The sequence below is a fragment of the Maylandia zebra genome, linkage group LG13, assembly GCF_041146795.1.
Source record: "Maylandia zebra isolate NMK-2024a linkage group LG13, Mzebra_GT3a, whole genome shotgun sequence".
Classification (NCBI taxonomy): Eukaryota; Metazoa; Chordata; class Actinopteri; order Cichliformes; family Cichlidae; genus Maylandia; species Maylandia zebra.
In genome coordinates this window covers 32126610-32148409 of record NC_135179.1, presented here as the reverse complement: position 1 = coordinate 32148409, position 21800 = coordinate 32126610, and the positions used below count along the sequence as shown (strand labels likewise).

The 21800-nt window shown below is 39.4% G+C and overlaps 1 protein-coding gene across 6 annotated transcripts in view; it reads left to right on the top strand.

Moving 5' to 3' along the window:
* Window positions 1–21800, top strand: part of ltbp1 (latent transforming growth factor beta binding protein 1) — a 132054-nt gene that overhangs the window by 48100 nt on the left and 62154 nt on the right. For 5 of the 6 annotated variants that reach the window (XM_012915746.5, XM_023154858.3, XM_023154857.3 and 2 more), the window contains exons 4-5: window positions 3154–3305; window positions 16742–16909. In XM_012915746.5, coding sequence (XP_012771200.1) covers window positions 3154–3305; window positions 16742–16909 — 320 coding nt within the window. The remainder of the gene's footprint in view (window positions 1–3153; window positions 3306–16741; window positions 16910–21800) is intronic. The other variant, XM_012915745.5, reaches the window with a different exon arrangement.

Below are 21800 nucleotides of genomic sequence, written 5' to 3'. Positions count from 1 at the left end.
TGCCAAAGTGCTTGTCCACAGGGGGTCATATGATTGTTGGGTTTTTATTTTTTTTTTTAGTATTATTGTAGGGTCTACCTTACAATATAAAGCACCTTGAGGTGATTGTTGTTGTGATTTGGCACTGTATAAATAAAATTGAATTGAATTGAATTATATGTTAGCTGTTAGAAGTAGTTATAGTACAGAATATTATACAGGGTGGGCCATTTATATGGATACACCGTGATAAAATGGGAATGGTTGGTGATATTAAAGTCCTGTTTGTGGCACATTAGTATATGTGAGGGAGCAAACTCCTCAAGATGGGTGGTGACCATGGTGGCCATTTAGAAGTCAGCCATCTTGGATACAACTTTTGTTTTTTCAATAGGAAGAGGGCCATGTGACACATCAAACTTATTGGTAACGTCACAAGAAAAACAATGGTGTGCTTGGTTTCAATGTAACTTTATTCTTTCATGAGTTATTTACAAGTTTCTGACCACTTATAAAATGTGTTCAATGTGCTGCCCATTGTGTTGGATTGTCAATGCAACCCTCTTCTCCCACTCTTCACACACTGATAGCAACACCGCAGGAGAAATGCCAGCACAGGCATCCAGTATCCGTAGTTTCAGATGCTGCACATCTCGTATCTTCACACCATAGACAATTGCCTTCAGATGACCCCAAAGATGAAAGTCTAAGGGGGTCAGATCGGGACACCTTTTTGTTTTGCCCATTCTGCAAATTCTGTGCGCTGATCTGGGTCATCCTCGTTGAGATGCTGCAGCAGCTGGAGTTTGTAAGGCTGCCATTTGTGAGTAGCCAATATCCTCCGAAGGGATGTTCGACTAATGCCACTCTCCAGTGACATGCGGCGAGTGCTATGCTGTGGGCTCTTGCTGAGTGAAGCTAGGACAGCCACTGATGTTTCTTCATTAGTGACAGTTTTCTTGCGTCCACATTTTGGCAAATCCAACACTGAACCAGTTTCACGAAACTTAGCAAGCAGTTTGTTAACTGTAGCATTGGAGATGGGTGGTCTCGTAGGGTGTCTTGCATTGAAATCTTCTGCAATGACCCGGTTACTGCGTTCACCAGATATCAACACAATTTCGATCCGCTCCTCACATGTTAACCTCTTCGACATGTCAATGGCTGTGAACAAAGAGAAACTTGTAAATAACTCATGAAAGAATAAAGTTACGTTGAAACCAAGCACACCATTGTTTTTCTTGTGACATTACCAATAAGTTTGATGTGTCACATGGCCCTCTTCCTATTGAAAAAACAAAAGTTGTATCCAAGATGGCCGACTTCTAAATGGTCACCATGGTTACCACCCATCTTGAGGAGTTTGCCCCCTCACATATACTAATGTGCCACAAACAGGGCTTTAATATCACTAATATCACCCTGTACTTTAGCACCAATAGGTGCATTTAGTGTTTTGTGATGTATTATTTTTTTACTTGAACTTGCTTACAGTGCCCTTACAATACTGTTTCATGGCAGGATCCCAGAGCTGTACAATAGACTGAATGCTGGGCGATCCCAGACACTAAATCGCTTTAGGTTCCAGTCTGTCTCATTCATTTACAATATGTTGTCTGGAAAGTAAATAATATTCCAAAAATATTCTGAAGATTCTAGCTTGCATCACAATTTACTTTGATTTTTTTGGCCACTAATCAGCCACCCTCAGCGATAACCTGCAGTTAAGTCAACAAATCTGTGAATCCGGTTTACTGGAATGAATCGGATGCTTGGTAGCTGGGGATCGATCCACCAGGGCCTCTGCTCTGGGTGAGAAGTATAGCATAGTATAAAATAGCACTTTTAGAATTGTTTTTGTTTCAGTTGTATTTTGTTAATATAAAAACTGTGAAATCTTACTTTCAAGGTGGAAAAAATTGTAAATAGTCAGTATCTCACACCATAGTATTAGGACATGTTCATAATCATCTGCAGAAAACCTCTGTTCCTGTATGTTTTTCAACTTTTTCAGCTGGAATCATATATGACAGCTAGTCAGTGTGGTGAGAGTTTGATCCATCTCTATTTTATTATTATTAAGTACAAGGCTTAAAAAGAGTTCACCATACCACAGGGCCCTGAGATTTAAAGTATAAAGTATACATTCTTTATGGAGCTGTAAAAGAGGAAAAGATTAGTGCATGTCTGCTTGCATTGCTTTGGCTTAACATTTGATAAATGTCTTGGTGACTCCCTGACACAGAGGGGGTAGAGCTGATCCACTCAGAGATACTAACTAGAAGAAAATTTAACTTGATGATGGTGCTTTACGAACAGTCGGAGTGTCATCTCAGTTGATCCTGTAGAAAATGTGTTAACCAAAATTAACTGCAATCAGTACTTAAATTGTAGGGATATTTCCCATAACCAGTAATTGCACTTAATAGTGCAGTCAGGGTATCATAATAGTCCTACGGGTTCAACTCCTGGGGAAAATTGTTTCATTTGTCAGTGAAATCAAGTTGACTGCCCTGTACTTAAGAGGACACATCCTTGGGACGTATTCTCTGCAGCGTCGACCTGTCCATTGAGCAGAATTAAAAAAGCTTTAATCTCAGTGGTTTGAGGACAAGGCTGATGAAAAGGGAAAGGGTAGTAAGTGGAAGCGATGGGGGATGATGCTGTTCTGGAGGAACTCAAAGAATTTGTCATGAGAGAGATGCTCTTAAATATTATCACCTCCTAAAACCAAAGTGATAATTTCAGGAAGTGGTAAGAAGATTTCTTTTTACAAAGAAGCAGAAGATTTTAGTGTTGGGAAAAGATCACATTTTCCAAAGGGTCAATGCACAGTGAATCACAGAGGGCAGAGAGATGAGGCTGCAGTGCTCTCTATGGGCCAAAACCTTCAGACACTGGTGGCAGCATCCCAGTCCCTTTTGTGACAGCAGCTGGTTTCTGTGAGCTGTCACAGGAAATCGCTTACTGTGAACACAGATTTAAAGTGTTGGGGCATTTTCCTGTTAACTACAAAGTGCTATGAGCATGATTAAAACTGACTTGTTCACATATAAAATTGATATTGATCCAAAAGACATGAAAGTGTCATTTTTAGTGTATGCATGTCTTTGTAATGTGTTTTTTGTATTTGATTTGTTTCTTGCATTTGATTGTGCTCTGCTTTTCCTTCAGAATTCGACCTGTGCCAGTTCACCCTGGTCAGAGCCAGCAGTATATTATAAAGCCCAAATACTACCAAAGGCACACCACTCACACACAGACTCACATCCAGACCCAGCCTGAAAGGCCTATCCCCCTAACAGTGGGACACAACCCTATCCACGGTGAGTAAGTCCTAAAAATCATCTTTTCATGCATCTTCTCTCTGTCTTAATGAGTGTTTTACTGTGGTACAGAGTGTGTTTTTTAGTCGGTGAGAGTGTTGATTTCTGAAACCCTTAATTTATAGTGACTTAACTATACTTGAGCAGCATAATCCACAAAGATGAGTAGCATGTTTGTATTATTGCAGTGCAATGGCACGTTATCTAGCTGACCTTAATTCAGTGCGATGTTCAGGTAAATTGTTTTTTCCTGCTGTGACAACTTGATGTGTATCTGCAAGTTGCTTTGTAACTCACCTCCAGCAACTTATTTCATGGTGTATCTGACTATTAATACCGCTTTGTTCTGCCCTCCACATCTTGTGCCTCCTATGTATATTTATAGAGGTCTCCAAACAGAGCTGTGCTACCAATAGTGACATAATAGCCTTCCTTTGGCTACTTTCAGTTAGTGTGATTTTTTTTTTCTTCTTATCTGAAAAAGTGAAGGGAAGTGTAAGAATATTTACTACATTACCCACAATCATGAATGAATATACACAAGACATTTCAAACGTAACTTTAATGATGTCTGTGTCCGTTTTCTAAATTAAACTGCTTAATGGGAGAACTACTGAGAATCCTGTTGATACATTGTTACAAAGTTACCACTTAATAATAATTAAGTAATTTTTATGCACATACACGCACAGAAACCATCACATTGGGTCTGACACTGTGAGGATGTGGAGAGAATGTGCAGCTTGCAGTTCGGCAGCAAAAGGATTTGTTCAAATTGCAGCTCCAGCGGTAAATGGCATAAAGACTTAAGCATCGCTTGCTGCTCTGGGCTGTCGAAAATGAATTATTAGTCTCATTTTCTGTGGGCAATTTCAGACAAAGGGAGGGAGTATAAGAGTTCGAATTGGAGAATGGAATGAAATAACTGTGTCATTTGGGGAGAACCAGTCAGTTTGCTGAAACAACAAGTGCCTCTGTAGATTTGAGGGGAAGGAAGCTGCCTACAGCTGAGTCTATCTGCTACCTATCCTCCTTTCAACTTTCTTGCCTGACAAATTATCCCCACTTTACAGTTTAAAGTGGACGCCAGCGTGCCAAACATCTAATATACTGTATTTCCTCACTTAGCCCGTGAGTTCATAACAATCTGATGGTGCAAAATTGTAAACGGTTATGATTTAATGTATTGCAATATTTTACACACGGCATAATATTGAGATTGTCATGTGTATCTATATTGTTTGCTGTCATCTGTAAACTGTATGGGTGCACAAACGGCACAACAGCTTAGTAAAGCTTCAGCATTTCACTAAAAACTGAAACACAAACTTCTTGGATGGTTTGTGCTGCTCAGCAGACCTTATTATTTGTCAGATTATTTATTATGAAACAGCACAAACACAATAGAAAGGTCCAGCTACTTCCACATGCCGTTTATCCTTAATGAAATTCAAGTGAGTGAGTTATAAAAACATTCAACTCACTTTGTAAATGTGTTAATTTCATTGCTGAAGTCTGGCTTTTCAGCATGGGAGTCTGTGACAAAGTGGCTAGGACTGAATTCATGTACCATTTGTCACTTGTATATATTGTTATAATGTCTTCTGTTATCTTCTAGTCAATCATAATGCTTTAGTGTAGACACAGCACATGTAACCTTGGCTCTGCATACTATCCCGGGTCTGTTTAGGATAGCATTGGTTACATTCATTACATCTGTGCAAATGTTCTTAAAGCTAAATGCCACTTAATTATTAGTTGATTTGAATCTTTCATTTGTTTATGTAGTTTGGTTGTACGTACCATTGTGTGTTCCTTTGTGCAGGTCTTATGTGTAAAACTGGTATATGGGAAAGGCCGCCCCGTTACTTCCTGTTTATATAGGATATGATGCATTGATCATGTCAGTTGAGTGTAACCAAATGAAGGGATGTTTCTTTTGTGTCAAATTGTTAATTTCCTTTAAAATTACCTCATGAGTCGGATTTTGTGACGAGATTGACTTTTCAATCCGTTTAGTTGGGTGAATGAGTTTGTTAAGTGGAAGAATGATCTTATTCCTGTTTCTTTGTCTAGACTGTGTTATTTAGTCTACCCTGTTTTCTCAACGGTAGAGATTAATGAGTTTCAGCTGTGGGTAAAATTCTGTATAAAGCAGGTGAGATTTTGACTGTGAGGGTCTTATGTTTTGCGAAACAATTGTTGAAAGGTGACGCCAGAAAATAAAGAACACTTAAAAGAAACTTGAACAGTCTGCAGATGCTGTCTTCCTATCACTTTCCTTGCTGCTTATGTTATGCTACCTCACAGTGTCTATCAGGACTTAGAGGAACAGCAGTTTCACTTCAGCTTCATTATTATTATTATTATTAAAAATGACCTAAACAAAATCCAACGAGGAGAATAAACACAATGTATTTCTATGTCATAAAGTAATAAACCATGTACTGTCTCTGGATAAACCGTGAAGTAGTTAGTAAACTTGGAAACAATCGTGCAATACCTTCGTGACATTTGCTTTTTTATTATTTCTGAACTTCCCAAACCATTCAGAGAGAAAAAAAAATCCTTTTTTTGGACCAACTTTGGCTGGCAGTCGGACCCTAATACATCTGACAGATCAACAAGAGCCATAATTCAGCAGCTCGTGGTTGGTTATTGTGGCTTGTCATAAATTCAAGGCTGGACTCCAACATCAGACTCACTGGGATGTATCTATGAATAAGCCAATATTTTTCAAAGGATCCTTAGACGGCACGAGTGGTTGTGCCTCTGGCCGCAGCCGGTTGGACTGACTTGAGGTTATTAATGGGGAAGTCAGCAGACAGAGCAGTGTTGATGCTTGGCTTTGCAGCATTGCAGACTTGAGCAGACCTATGCATGGCCACAATGACCCAGACCCGGTTTCAAAATAATTTCCTCAGCTCATTTGAATTTCAGCTAGCAGTTTCTAAATGCCAGAAAATGTGTCAGACATAAAAACCAGTGAAGGAAAAGGGGCACGGACGCATATGAGAGGACAGAGGGCAGTGGCCGCAATTTCCTGACATTTCTTTGCAGTGCATTTCTGGGAGAGAGTTTTTCTTTAAAACTTGGCTTCTAAATAAATATTTGGCAAAACCAAGTGTTATTTCAAGTGCCGTTCGTTGCCTGTTCATCTGCTGAATGAGATGTAAGAGGGCTTATAATAGAGCCAACATGTGCCTGCTGCTGGTTTCACAAATACCATACTTAAACGAGTTGCTAAAATAACAAAAATAACACAGAATAGATTCTCACATCATTTTTATAATTACAATCTAGAATGTAATGACCTTCTATAAATTACACTCCAGGCCTGTGTCGGTTGTCTACATAGTGTCAGATATCTCCCACACGGTACAACCACAAAGTTATAGTCTCCACATAGATGTGAGTGTCTACTTCAAAGTAGACCGAGAGTATCTGAAGTAAATTGTGTGTTTGGACTATGTTTGATAGCATTTTGCAGCTGAATATAGCATCAAATCCATTTACAATCATAAATTTTACAAATCCCTTGTGGGATGAAATTTGCTCCAACACGAGGTTTAGAGTCAGCTCATTCATCTCTCACAGTGTTATCTGGATAGCAGATCTCTGTGTGTCCATGGGCTCCATGCTTATCCGGTTTAACCCTCCTCAAGTCCAGACCGGTGTGGTAATGTACCTGGACCCGAATAACGCTTTAGCTGGAGTAATCTGGCATTACTGTTCATATAAATCATTAGAACCCTAAACTGATCAGGGGTCAGATAACTGCTACAGAATCGAGGTGTGTCTTATATTTGATTGTATGTGTATAAATGTTTGGATATTTTTTCCTTGTCAGTTACGCATATAAATACCTTTTTAGTAAAGGCATTTTTAATTTTAACAATTGGATCTCCGTCTGTCTTGGGGTTATTTATACTTTTTCTGTGATCAGATAGTTATTTAATTTAACTGATATACATGAACATGAAGTGCTGAGCAATCACAGCGTTTAATTAGTTTTTTATAGTTTATTGCTTTGTGCCATTTTATGGGGTGGAAGTAATGGTCAGCACATTATAAATATAATGTATATTGTTACCCTGTGACCCTAATTCAAAAGATTTGTTTTGGCAGTGCAGTTTTTTCCAGATGGAACAGGATTTAAGTAAGATCTATTGAAACACATAACTAAGATAACTCGACAATAATTTATTAAATCGCCAGTATTTGTATAGCGCTTTACTAGTCCCTAAGGACCCCAAAGCACTTTACACATCCAGTCATTCACACACAGGTGATGGCAAGCTACATTGTAGCCACAGCCACCCTGACAGAGGCGAGGCTGCCAGACACTGGCGCCACCGGGCGAAGTGTCTTGCCCAAGGACACAACGACCGAGACTGTCTAAGCCGGGACTCGAACTGGCAACCTTCCGATTACAAGGTGAACTCCCAACTCTTGAGCCACGATCGCGCCATATCAAATGTTTTACTTTCATTTAATGAACTGAAAGATTTCTGAATGATTTTTGATTTTGTTTCCCCCCCAGTAATAGTAGAGATAAATATAATTAGAAATAAACTGGCACCAAAATCACAGAACACACAGTCCACTTCAGGAGATTTCAATTCATTTCCATCCTCACAGGATGACATACTGTGTTATTGATCAGACAATTCAATTTGAAAACACTCTAATAGGCACCAACAAATATGTTAGGAGGGATCCAGTTCAATTACTCTAGTGCAAGTTAGACCTAGCTCACTGCTGTCAGCTGTAGTTGCCCATGTTGGCGCACCCTGCCAGTCAAAGCATGCATGCTGCTAACATGACCCTAACATCAATTCAATTCAATTCATACAGCGCCAAATCGCAACAACAGTTGCCTCAAAGCACTTTAAGGTAGACCCTACAATAATACATACAGAGAAAAACCCAACAATCATATGACCTGCTATGAGCAAGCACCTTGGCGACAGTGGGAAGGAAAAACTCCCTTTTAACACGAAGAAACCTCCGGCAGAACCAGGCTCAGGGAGGGGCGGGGCCATCTGCTGCGACCGCAGGGGAGAGTACTAGCTGTAGCAATCAAGAATAAGGATGCATTGCCTGCATACAACTTGTGTTAAACATTATTAAAATATGACTGATTAGTTTGACTGAAAAGCAATTCTCATGTTGACAGCTGTCACAACTTGTAAACATATTATTTATTTATGTGATGGCTTTTTTTGGTTAAGTGTTTGTGTGTTTATATAAAGGACAATTTTGTCATAGCATCTGTCAATTAAAGAAACATTACTGATTGATTTTTTTCCCCTCCTGGGTCACCACTCGTTGCAGTCTTTGATTTGTTGGGTTTTTTAGGGGCAAACACATTTGTCCCGTTAGTTCTTTTACTTCTTTGTACTTCCCTCATGTCCGTTGTCATAGTTTCAGCAGTCCCCCTCCAGAAGCTTGGTGATATTTGTGAGTCTTATTGATGCTATGATTATTATTCCTTATAATAAAGTATTCTGATTGTGATTAATGAGACAACGATTGTTATTCTCTCACTGATAAATTTATCATTGATAAAAAACTGTGTGGGCTTTGTCGACCTCACATTTCTTGGGTAGTGCACGTCGGGTTACGGTGCAGGGTTTCAGAGTGGTTTGTGGTTAAGGCGTAACGTAGATCTCCTGCTGAAGCATATATCCCCAGTTACTGTGTAACACAGCAAAGCTACAAATAGCAGACCCCTGAGCCTAATTTAATGGGAATACCATGGCTGGTTTTTGCTCAGCATGCAGTCAGCACTAGACTTTTTGAAAGTAGCAGACATGTTTGCTCTTCTAAAACAGGAAGCCTGCAGCCTCTCTGTCAGCCCTGTCCCACGCGACAGACAGCCTGTCAGCAACTGGCTGTGGTGCGACATCTGGTAAAGTTATTCTCCGTCTCCCCTCAGCTATCCCTCAGCTCTCCCACACTGCCAAAGCAACCTCAGACAAGTGTTAGCAGTGTGGGTCATGACTGAAGGTTTGGTCAGGGAGGATCACCTCACCATCACCACAGTGACCAAAGAAGCATGCCACAAATAGTATACAATCAGAGTAGGGATTTCTGGAACTGTTGATCTTAGGTCAGCTTAATTGTAGGACCAGTTCCTACAATTAAGACTAACTTCATCAGCTTCATGAAGGACTCTAACCACAAATATAAAGACTGCACAGTCTACACTCATGCCTTTGCAAAATATATGTTTGCATTATAAAATCCCAAATGTTTTCCCTACAAAATTCTTTGCCACCTCCTCAGCTGTACTTGGTCAGATCTTTGCTAATGATGTCAATTTAGGGTGCAAGTTAAAATATGTTATCTAAATAAAGTTGTTCTTTTATGCAAGAATTACCTGAGTTTTGACATTAGTGTTGTAACGAAGCCCCTTTTAAAAATCTTGAAATAAACAAGTCGTGGGACCTAAAAATGAAGTACCTCAATTCACTCGGTCATGTTCCCATTTGAACATTTTGTAAAAATGTGTCACTCCCACCTAAAACAACTTAAAAAACACTAACTGTCTAATAAGTGGCATAATAGAAGTTAAGGTATCAGGATGTATGCTTGATAGTGATGTGTCGGTCGCGAACGAAATTGCTCTTAGAGCCGGATCTGTGACGTGAACGACACGAGCCGGCTCCTTATCGTGAGCCGTGGGGGTTTTTTTTTTTTCCTTCTCTCACCCTCTCTCTCGCACTTTTTTCCCGCTTCACTCAGCCTTGTGCTTTGCGCTGGGCAGAGGGGGGAGGGGCAGTAGTTACACTTGCAGGAGCACAGGAACAGAGCGGGAGGGAAAGAGAGAGAAAGAGAGCCAGGGACAACAACGTCACATTAGAAAGGTATAGTAATCATCCACAACTATTTTCAGTTGCAGATGATAAAGGATTCAGAAAGTTTATTCATGCAGGCCCATATGACAGAGACTGTGCATCTTCTTTTTGTTTTCATATTTTAATTTATATTTAATTGTGTTGTGGTTTGCAGCGTTTTGTGTTGTTTCATTTTAAATTTGTTTAAAAGGAAAAAGCTGAAAATTTAAAAGTTACTTAAAAGTTAAAAGTTGAACTGTGACTAGTTGGTTTTTGTATTATATGATTTATTTATTACATTTTATGTGGAGTGAATAAATAAAAGTATATTTACGGTGGCCCCTAGAGACAAAGCACATACAAACTTCAAAACACGTACGAACTCTGAAACACGTAAAAACTCAGACACACGTACAAAACACAACACAAGTGCTCCAGGATGCTAGGCGCAGTGTTGAGCTTTTGTTACCTAGTGGCTACACAAGCCAGCAAGTACCAACGACCGGATTTGGTGTGTGGTAGTAAAAGGTAAATGAACATTTTTTTAAATTATTTGAATATATGTGAGTGCTTGTGTATAAATACACAAACAATACACATATGTATTGTTTGTGTATTTATACACAAACAATACAATTTAGATCACTTGTGTAATTTAAGTGATCTAGTAGCTCTGTTTTGAAGTTCAGTTAACGCTAGAAATATGTTTTGGAGTTTGTACGTGTTTTGTCTCTAGGGGCCACCACATATATTTATATATAAACATATATAAATAAAACCACTTTTTTTACATTAGTAATTCCTTTTGTGCATAATTTTATATTATTGATAATAATAAATTAATTAAAGCAACAAAACAACCTAAAGGGCCGGTTTGGAGCTGAAAGAGCCGGCTCTTTTTAGTGAGCCGAGCCAAAAGAGCCGGCTCTCTAAAAAGAGCCGGAAATCCCATCACTAATGCTTGAGACAGTCTTTTCTAGTTCCCCTGTGCTCTCCTGCATCCTGCTGTCATGTTTGTGACTTTGAGTGAGTAAGACTAGAGATGGAAGAGCTGATCTAGAAGCGATGACTGCAATGGTTTGGCCACGTCTGCAGCATGAGCAACCATCGCCTGCCATGATGGTTGCTCCCACGATGGGTGTACATCGTTGACCAAGACGGAAACCCTACGACACCCACAGCGACGTATTGGCTTCATGGATGACCTCCCCCGCCAACTGCCAGCTAGGGACAAAAGAAGAAGAAGAAAGAAGACTTAAGAAGCCCTATATAGATGTAACTACATGACATGTTTGCCAGTGTTATCCATCCATCCACTTGTCTTTATTCTACTTGGGGTCACTAATGTGCAAAATGAACATCATGTTGTATTTAAAACTTGACACTAGTGGCTGAGACCCTAAAACTGACCAGGAACGTGTTTATTGAGGTCATAGAACAAGGCAGCTGGGGGCCATTTTCCCATAGACTTACCCAGAATATAAACCTGCACCAGGATTTAGATGGATGTGCCGTCAGATGTGCCGAAACAATTGAGCTTCATGGCAGCAGTTCCGTCTCACAACTTTGCAGACCTTAATTTTCAGCTTTCAGTGGGTCTTAATGGTTTGGCTCATCGGTGTACGTATTAATTCTTTTTAAATAATTACTGTTCCTTGTGGGTGGCTGTAGCTCAGGTGGCAGAGCAGGTCAGCCACTAATCAGAAAGTCGGTGGTTCGATCCCAGGCTGCCTCTTGGCTGCCAAATATCCTTGGGCAAGATACTAACCCCATGTTTGACCCAGGTGGTCAGAGGGCCTGGTGGCAGCCTCGCCTCTGTCAGTGCGCCCCAGGGCAGCTGTGGCTACAATGTAGCTTGCCATCGCCAGTGCGTGAATGTGTGGGTGAATGACTGAATGTAGTGTGAAGCGCTTTGGGGTCCTTAGGGACTAGAAAAGCACTATACAAATGCAGGCCATTTACCATTTGTTTGCAAAAACATTGCAGATGACTCTAAAAATGCGTTCCATGAACCCTGACTTTTCTTTTGAAGCCTCTACAGTTGTATGCCCTTTGATGGCTCACATAAAGCCTCTGTGCCTTAAAGGAAAACATCAGAAAGAAAAACAACTATCCCCCTTTCTGTACTCGCTCATTCCTCTCTGCTATGCCACAGCTTCTTTGTTGCCCGGATGAATCACGCCCTGAACCTTTTCTCTCTTCAAGATGATTATGTCTGTGTTGTGTAAGAGATGCTCCTTTACCTCTGTTTCCATATGCTCGACACGATCAACAAAAACCCTCTTCTTCTCTCATTCTCCCCCCTCCCTCTCCTGTTGCTACTTCAATCATGAAACTGATCAATGATCAGCTGATTGTCTCTCTTGTTTGTTTATCGCCCACTTTGCACCAGAAAGAGGAAACCAGCGGATGTTGCGCTAAACAACAGCAGCACGTTCAATAGGTCGCAATATGTACATTATCTCGGCAATACCTCTGAAAGATTGAAGATTGTATGTGGCGTTCCTCAAGGTTCTATTTTGGGACCTAAACTTTTTAATTTATATATTAATGATATCTGTGACGTATCAAAAAGGTTAAATTTTATTTTATTTGCAGATGACACAAATTTTTATTGCTCTGGAGAGAATTTGAAAGATTTGGTTGAAAATAGGATTTCTGAGATTAAAAAAATGGTTTGATGTAAATAAATTATCTTTGAATCTGACAAAAACGAAATTCATGATATTTGGCAATTGTGAAAAGGAGGAAGAAGTCATTATGTCAATTAATTAATGGAGAATTGATTGAAAGAGTTACTGAATTTCACTTTTGGGGTGTAATAGTAGATGAAAATTTGATGTGGAAATCTCATATTGAGTATATTAGAAAGAAGATGGTTAAAAACATTTATATTTTGGGAAATGTAAGAGATTTATTAGACTACAAAACAATGCGCATTTTATATTTTTCATTGTTTTCCTCATACTTTAGTTACTGTGTCGAAGTTTGGGGGAATACATATGAGAATACTAAAAAACCTCTAAACTTATTACAGAAGGAAGTTATACGAAGGATTCATAACGTTAAATATAGAGAACATAAAAATAAATAAATAAATTAAAATTAGGAGATTTAGTGAAACTACACATACTATTAATTATGTTTAAGGCTAAAAATAATATTTTGCCTTTTAAGTTACAAAGAGTATTTTTAATGTGTTCGGGGGGAGAAGACAGCAGAAGGAAATTTTATATTAAGCATCAGCTAGCTAGGACTACACAAAGATTAATGAGTGCAACGGTTAGGGGTATACGACTGTGGAACTCTCTTCATTATAATTTAAAGACTTGTATAAATTTGCATTGTTTTAAAAAGTGTTACATGTCTAAAACAATAACTCAACATGAAGAATGTGAATGAAATTGGAGTTAATTGAAAAAGGATCCATTATTTTTTTGCCTCATTTATTTTATTTACTTATCTTTTCTCCTTGTTACTATGTGGGGTGGTATATTCTGATTGTAAATTTGTTGTTTGGTTTGAGTTAGGACCGGAGATAAATGTTAATGTTAGTTTGTTCCTTGATTTTTGGTGCCCACTTGCAATATAAGTTGGATTGTAGATAGGGGGCAGGGTTTAATAAGAATATTTTCTTCTTCCTGCTCCTTTTCACACATGGTTGCAGTGCTTTACTGATAGAAAGTGTGGTTGGTTTGTCTGAAAGAACTAACTGTGGAAACTGTTGTACCAAGTGTGAAATAAATAAATGCAATGAAATGAAATAAAATGACGTTCAAGCTTGAAAAGCTGTTGTTAGAATTTATTTAATATTACTTTCTAGTATCAGCTGATGTTTGCTGGAGCCACAGCTGTAAAAGCTGCTGGTCATGATATCGGTTTGGATATGTGGTGAGAGGGAAACATGAAGATGATACAAATCATAAATATATACAAGACAGTGTACATCACTGTCACAACAGCGTTTGTTTTAGGCTTTATGTTTTTTCCTATAATACCTGGCGGTGTAGTTGGGACGATCTTTTGTCAGTTCAGCCTTATATATTATGTTTAACCCGAGTGACCACCTGGTCAGCTGGTGGGTAACAGGCATCTCCAAAAACATTAGAGCACTTATGCAAATATGTGATGTCTTGATAAATCAAGCAGATATTTGAAGTTTACGCAGCACCATTCTCGCATGAAAATATCTTAAAAGTTTATTTTGTGACCCAGAAAGAGTAATATTTCAAACTCCGCCACTGCCTCGTTTGAGTTTTGGATGAAATGGATTCTGGGATATTGCATTTCGTCATTTCAAGCTGATTGGAGACCAAAACAGCCAATCAGATTTTTTGCATCCAAGTCTGTGATTTGCTGGTTTTGTGGCACAAATATAATGGTTTATACGTGCACGGGCAGAAATGTTTAGAGCGCGAGCGACACATTGCGCAAATGCAAAAACTGAGCGAGAGCGGCTGCTGTTGTGTGTGTGGATAATAGCAAACACTGAAATACATTTTTTGCACGCAGCAATGAATTTTGTTCACTCAAATTTAGCTTTTCTTTGCTCAAAATAAATTTCTCCTCAAAATGCAACACTTGCACTTGCGAATTTTTTTACGTGCGCTCAAATCTTTTTTACGTGCGCTCAGAATAGTGGCACAAAAATAACGCCATAGCTTTCAACCTTTTGAATTTTTTATCCAGGTTATCTTCAGCAGCAGACTCTCTTTATGTTCTCATTTAAAGAGGGAAACTGATGCATTTGCATTTTCCCCTCCCTGAGCCTGGTTCTGCCGGAGGTTTCTTCCTGTTAAAAGGGAGTTTTTTCTTCCCACTGTCGCCAAAGTGCTTGCTCATAGGGGGTCATAATATTGTTGGGTTTCTCTGTATGTATTATTGTAGGGTCTACCTTAAAATATAAAGCGTCTTGTGGTGACAATTGAACTGATTTGAATTTGACTCTTCTTCTGAGCAATATGGTGTAGGAAAAAAAAAAAAAAAAAAAAAAAAAGCCAAAATAAAGACAAAATTGGGTGAATACTATATATCAGCACAGTGGCTCAGTAAACCTTAACGTTTGATTTTCTTTAGACGAAGGTTTGTTTTAAAAAAGCTTCAAAATTGTTTGCAGATTGGAGGTTTCCAGGTGGATGTTTTGGAACCTTTTGTTTATATTTTTGTTCCTTTAGTGAAGCGAAGTCCCACATTCCCCCTGCCCACAGTTACTTTGCCATTCTCCTTTCCTTGTTTATTTCCTTTTGGAAATAATCTTCCCTCCAAGGGGAATTGGACAAACCATGTGTGGACTTTAAATTTTGGACGTCTATATATACTCCTGGCACTATTTTTAAAACCAGTTTCCATTGGCTTTGGGTAGTAACCGCTACATCACATTAAGTCCCTGTTTAATAGTTAATTTTTGCACCTATTAGTGAATGTTTAGGTAGCCTGGGGCGTTTTATCCAGTGGTTTTCACTGCTCTCGGGTTTTAAAAAAAAGATTCCTCTTTTTCAGCTCCTTGGATTTACTCCACGAGTCTGCACTCGCTGGCATGAACAGCTGACAGTCTTAGACAAAGCACTGAGTGCTGGAGACAGGGGTTTGGACCTGACACAGGGATGCCAAGAACCACTGCATAGGGAAGAGATATTAAAAGAGTGTGTGTGTGTGTGTGGGTCTGTGTGTGTGGGTGTGTGTGTGGGTCTGTGTGTGTGGGTGTGTGTGTGGGTCTGTGTGTGTGGGTGTGGGTGTGTGTGTGTGTGGGTGGGTGTGTGTGTGGGTGGGTGGGTGGGGGGACGAAGAAAATTGAATGGATTAAAGAAAAAAAGCTTCATGTAACTAAAGAGGTGTATGTGTTAAACAGTAGGTTACACATGCTGTGTACTTTGAAGCCTTCTTTTTTTCCTGTCAGTAATAACTGAGGGCTGGATTTCATGAGGGTGGAGAAGGAATATTTAGCGAACTTAGGAATGGGGAGATAAGCTTTTTTCTTTCATTCCTCTGTAAGACTGGGGCAACTTTTTTACGGATTTGGTGCCTTCATAGTAAAGTATTTTTGGAGATTTTGCTGTTTATTTGAGGTGCTAGTGTTCCTTAAGAGTAAAAATCAAGGGGAAAGAGAGAAGGAAAAGAAAGGCGAAGCACAAGGAATGCTTGTACTGGAGCTGAAGGTGGCATAATTGCTGTTTGTCTGTTTTGGAAGATATGCCGATATCCACCTCTCAGAGACTTCTGATGACGAATTGGAAGGAATCCCAGAGTTTTGTTTGCTGACTTCTCCCGCTCCCACAATTTTTTTTTCTTTATTCCTGCTCATATTTCAGAGGCGCCCCTGGATCTAGGAGCACTGGAGAAGGAGGAGGAATAGATAGGCAGGCAGTTTGAAGTGTTGGGCCGAGACACAAGTTTTTGAGAAATTGAAAATTACATAGTAGCTGTATTTTTTGTTTTTTTGTTTTTTTTAGTCGTTGTTTTGACTGAAGCCTTAGCAGATGATTGAGACAAGCTTCAACATGAAAGTAATTTCACTTCCAGTGGCTCAAAGAATAACCGAAGTTCCTCTGCTCTCCCTCCCTCTTGTCTTGCTTTGTGCCATATTTTTGGCGGCAGCAGGCAACCATACGGGAAGAATCAAGGTGGTCTTCACGCCCACTGTCTGCAAACTGACCTGCATAGGTGGCAGGTGTCACAACAACTGTGAGCGGGGAAACACCACCACCATCATCAGTGAGAATGGTCATGCCACAGATACCCTGACAGCACCCAACTTCAGAGTGGGTAAGTGATCCTGGCTTTTGTTGGTTGCGCACATCACCAATCTCGATGGGTGGTATTACTACTAACAAGCCTCAAATCTGGCATATTAGAGCTGCTGGTGGAAAAACATGTTGTTGACATGAAAATCTTTTGCATTTTATCACCACGTTCCTTCACAACAGTACACAGGTGTGAAATTATTGTGCCGTAATGAAAAGAGTCTGCTGTATTTTAACATGATTATGCTGATTTTAAGGATGATAATTTTACTGTCCCTTATGACTCTCATGACAAACGTACATGGTGAACATAGCTAAACAGTCATATATTTTTCTAATGGCAGTTTTTGACCAGCAATGCACAAATCCAAATTTTTCCAGTTGTGTATTTTCTTAAATAATTCTGGTGATTTATTTGTCATTAACTGCTGATGTGTGATGTCAAAAAAGAACAGTTACACAGTTGATGAGAGTGGCACATTGTCACCAGTACCTTGTCTAACTTTTTAATCAGCACTGGACAGATTGCGTTTGCGTCACTGGGTGGAAATATCAACATGAAAGAGCACTGTGCACAGCCTAAGGAGCTTAGAACAAATGTACTATGCAAATCTAATAATGTTATTTTGCATAATGTGGGATCTTTACCTTACAATAAAAAGTGCCTTGAGGCAACTGCTGTTGTGACCATAAACGGATGATAACTAACACTATGTCTGAGACACGTCTTGGTATCAACAGAAAGATTTTACAAATCTGAAAGATAGTCAGTATCATATACAGTCAGTATCATATACAGTCAGTATCATATACAGTCAGTATCATATACAGTCAGTATCATATACAGTCAGTATCATATACAGTGCTTCGGGTGCTAGCTGTAACCAACACACCAACAAAAGTTATTTATTGTATCTCCGCTAGAACTGGACTCTTCTACAGCATAGTCAAGTAAAAGCTGCTGAAACATCAAGTTAATAGTAGATATGGAAGAAACCAATCAGAGAGCAGCCTTAGTCTCATTCAGCCAACTGTGACCAGACAGCGGTTAGCTATATCAGCTGATGATGAATTGATAAAAGTTATTGATGAATGGCCAAAAAAAGGCAAAATCTGTGATATTAATTGGTGAATGGTTGAAATTAGGTGGACTTAAAGACTGATGTTTTTCATCTTTAGCTTTTCAACTAAATTTAGAGACAAAAGGTTTTAAAGTCCATGACTGGCTGACCAGATTTATCCCTGAATAATCTCCATGGGTATCTGATGTTTGGTGGTTTTAATTAAAGCTAAGGACATCTTTTGCGATGTGATCTTGAATTTAGATTTTTGACCACCAACTTTTAAGATATGGATAAGCACATTTACACAGATCATAACAACATTTACAAAATACAGAGAAAAAAATCAAACCAAAAGGGAACGGTAAAACCAAAGGTAGCGTTAATGACCTCAAGATTAGTGTAGACAGTTAGATTAAAACTGGAGAATGTCATGAACTGCTCCTGTGTAACAGAGCACATGGCATGGGTGTTGTTTGGTGTTTCACAGAGCCAGCAGACTGTGTCTTAACCCGCCTGAGTGCTTACAAGAAGCAGATGAGTGTATCTGGCTGCGACACATGAATAAACATGGGGAGTCGAACTCACTGAATTCCTGTCTGACGCAGCTGAACAAATTAGTATGACTGGAGTAACACCAGCTCACGGAAAAAGAGCCTCAGACTGTTAACTGTGAATGACCCGGAAGGATGGTTTTCTTTTTTGCACTGGGATGGATTAACAGTGATGCCTGAACTCCCTTCTGGCTATTGGATAAATATAACTTTAGGTGAATGTTTCCAGTCTTTGACATTAGTATTGGAGCCAGTAACCAATAACCAAAAAGTGGTAAAAGTGAAAAACTTCAAGAGGGGTTGGGGATGCACTGAAGAGGCTGAAGTGGAGATATAAAGGAGATGAATATTACTTAAATAATCCAGTAATCATATGATTGGCTAGCAAACATGTCCATGCGGGCCCACACTGGGTAGCTGTGGATGAACTGTGGGGTTGTTTGGGCAGGCCAAACCTACATTTATCCCACATGGGCCTCAGTTGGGTGTGCCTGCACCCAGCTGGTAGGGGCTTCTATATGGGTTTTATATAGAGAAAACTCATCTGCTGTAAGACCTATGTCCGGACGCTCACTTAGGGCCTGTGTGGGATAAGTGTTGGTTTGCCCTGCCCATACAGTCCCACAATTCATCCATACCTGTATGTGTGTGTATGCTGTATTTATAATAGGGAACCAGCATACAGGGAAATATTCTGGTGAAACCACAGAACATATATGAAGCTGAGAGAAGGTGACTGATTTATAACCTCAATAAAATGGAAGTTAAATTGGATCTTATCTTGTTGCAAAAGAACTTTGGAAGTGAACTGCAAACGACTGTAGACTGACTAGTGGGATAGGATTTGAATTGTGTTTTTGTTTGTTTGTTTGTTTGTTTGTTTGTTTGTTTGTTAGGACAGGTGATTCCCTATGGAACCTGTCCTGTCCTTACATGTCTGACTATGAAGCAAAAGAGCAAGGTTTGTCCTTGGGAGGAGCCTTAAATCACTTGAGGGTTGTGTCAGGAAGAGTATCTGGTGTAATATAATGTGAATAAGGGAGTGGATAAAACTAGCTTTTTTTAAGCAATAATCTACTGCTCACTCAATATCAATTAGTGGTGGTAATACACTAATATGCATGTGTGGCCACATGTGGGTCCCACACATAGAATCTGGGCATATTGTGGGTATGCTGTCTCTGCCTACTGTGATCAGACCACTTCCCACCATAGGATTGAGAGAAATGAGAGTTAACGTGGCAGCTAACTTGCATGCTTTCTTATATGTTAAAAAGGCATCCATCAAAATGGGTCTTCTGCAGTTGCTAAATCTTTCAACGATTTTAGAGTTGTCACACTCCATTTCGGGCACTACGTGCAGCTTGTGGCTGTAGTTATGGGTTTGAATGCAGATCAAACAGTAAATCAACAGCTTCACTTTCATGCCCAGCTCTCACCACAGGAGACCAGTATAGCATCCACAGTACTGTAACTACTGCACCAGTCCATCTGTCACTTTTAATACGCACCATTTGCTGTTTTGTTTGATAAAATTGCCATTTTTGGCAACCAGAAGTGTGCCTATTTAGTTGAGAATGGTGGCGTGCTCAGTTATCATGTAATGTGAGTAAACTTGATTAGGATGATGCATTGGTAGAAACTAATATTGGCTACCTCATGCTCAATAACAGGCCAATAATAAAGTAGAACTTCACACACCAAAACTGCACAGAGCATTAAAAATGCTCCAAAAGGCAGCACCAGGCACAAACATGTTTACAGTCGTAACATTTGCTATGAGCTCACATGCTTGTCCAAGCTTGCTTCGTCCTCCCCTTAAAGTTCAAGCGCTTCCTTTCTCTGTCTTTCTCATTCCAGCAACAGTGTGCAGGGCAGAGCCTAGATGAAAGTTACTTGCACACCATAGTGAGCTTCAAGAACTGAGACCGAATAAATCATGCTCGTCTTGTTTATCATACTTACCTCATGAGATAGATGTTGAGGGACGAGCGCTGATTCCCTAAACTGTGGATGTGTTTATACTGTTTTTATACTCATGCCAGTTAACTGAGATCTCATGTCCAGAAGATGCAACTTGATGATGCATTTATCAGCAAGTTTCATGTAAACAGAGGAAAATAGAAACTTTAAAGCTCTACAAAGTTTAAACATCTCCTGCCATTTTGGATTCTCTTGTGTTCTGGAGAATTTATTACCTCTTTAGAATAATCCCAGTGGAATAAACTTTATTTTCAGTCAAATGCTATCTGGTTATAACTTAGCTGCCTCAAGACTTTTCACAAGCTAATCAGCAGAAAAATGTTCACTGGGACATCAGCCCAGTCTGTCATCCATCTGTGTGAATGTCTCAGCCTCACTGGCTGCAGTTCATGGTTCTTCCCTATAGTAATAATATTGTACATAGAAATGATGTAAATAATTTGTGATTTTATTTTTCCATCCACTGGGGCTACACACTAATTATTGTGGTGATGAAGGTTCAAAACATTTGCGGTAGGCCAGTCTTGTTACTGCTGTGACAGCAGTGTCACAGCGCTGTGGTTACAGCACATGAAGGCGTTGATAAGATTTGCTAAATGATTTATAAAAGGATGAAATGCAGATTTAAACAGTTTGATTTGAACATTTTGTAGGTGAGAATGTGGACACCAAGCTCATGGCAGCAATTTGATAGGCTGACAAAAGTCCAGCTGAGATAACCACATTTACTCAGGGCCTTCATGATGTGATGTTCTGTTTATAAGGTTGGAGAAACCTGCAATCAGCTGAGACTGAAGAAGCCACTTGGATGAGTAATGAAACGAAATAATTCTGAACATGTGCAACAATAATCAAAGATTGCAACATTTAGAACGTTTGTAACTGCGACATGAGGCTCTCTGGTAAATATCAAGCATTTGATGGTTGTTTCCACCTACAGCTGATCACAGAGGGATGAACAGATTAAGAGTAACGCGTAGTACAACACTCAAACTCATTCACCTCTTTAGAAGAATCCATTCTTTTATAATTTTTAGTAGAGGCAGACTGTATGGTTTGATGCTTAGTTTTATACACCTGTTGCAATGGGACAGAAAACACCAAAACACAAAGATTAAGAGGTGAGGTTAGTCCATGTAATCAATTTTTTAGCCCTAATGTGGTCAATTTAGCAAATATTGGAAAATTAGTGATTTGTGGCAAAATGTTAGATAAAAGCTACTTAGGGTTTGGTGATAGACAACAGTATTCAGGCAATAACGTCATAGCAAACAGCAGGATATGTTTTAAAAAAAAAAATCTCTGGTTCAGTCTT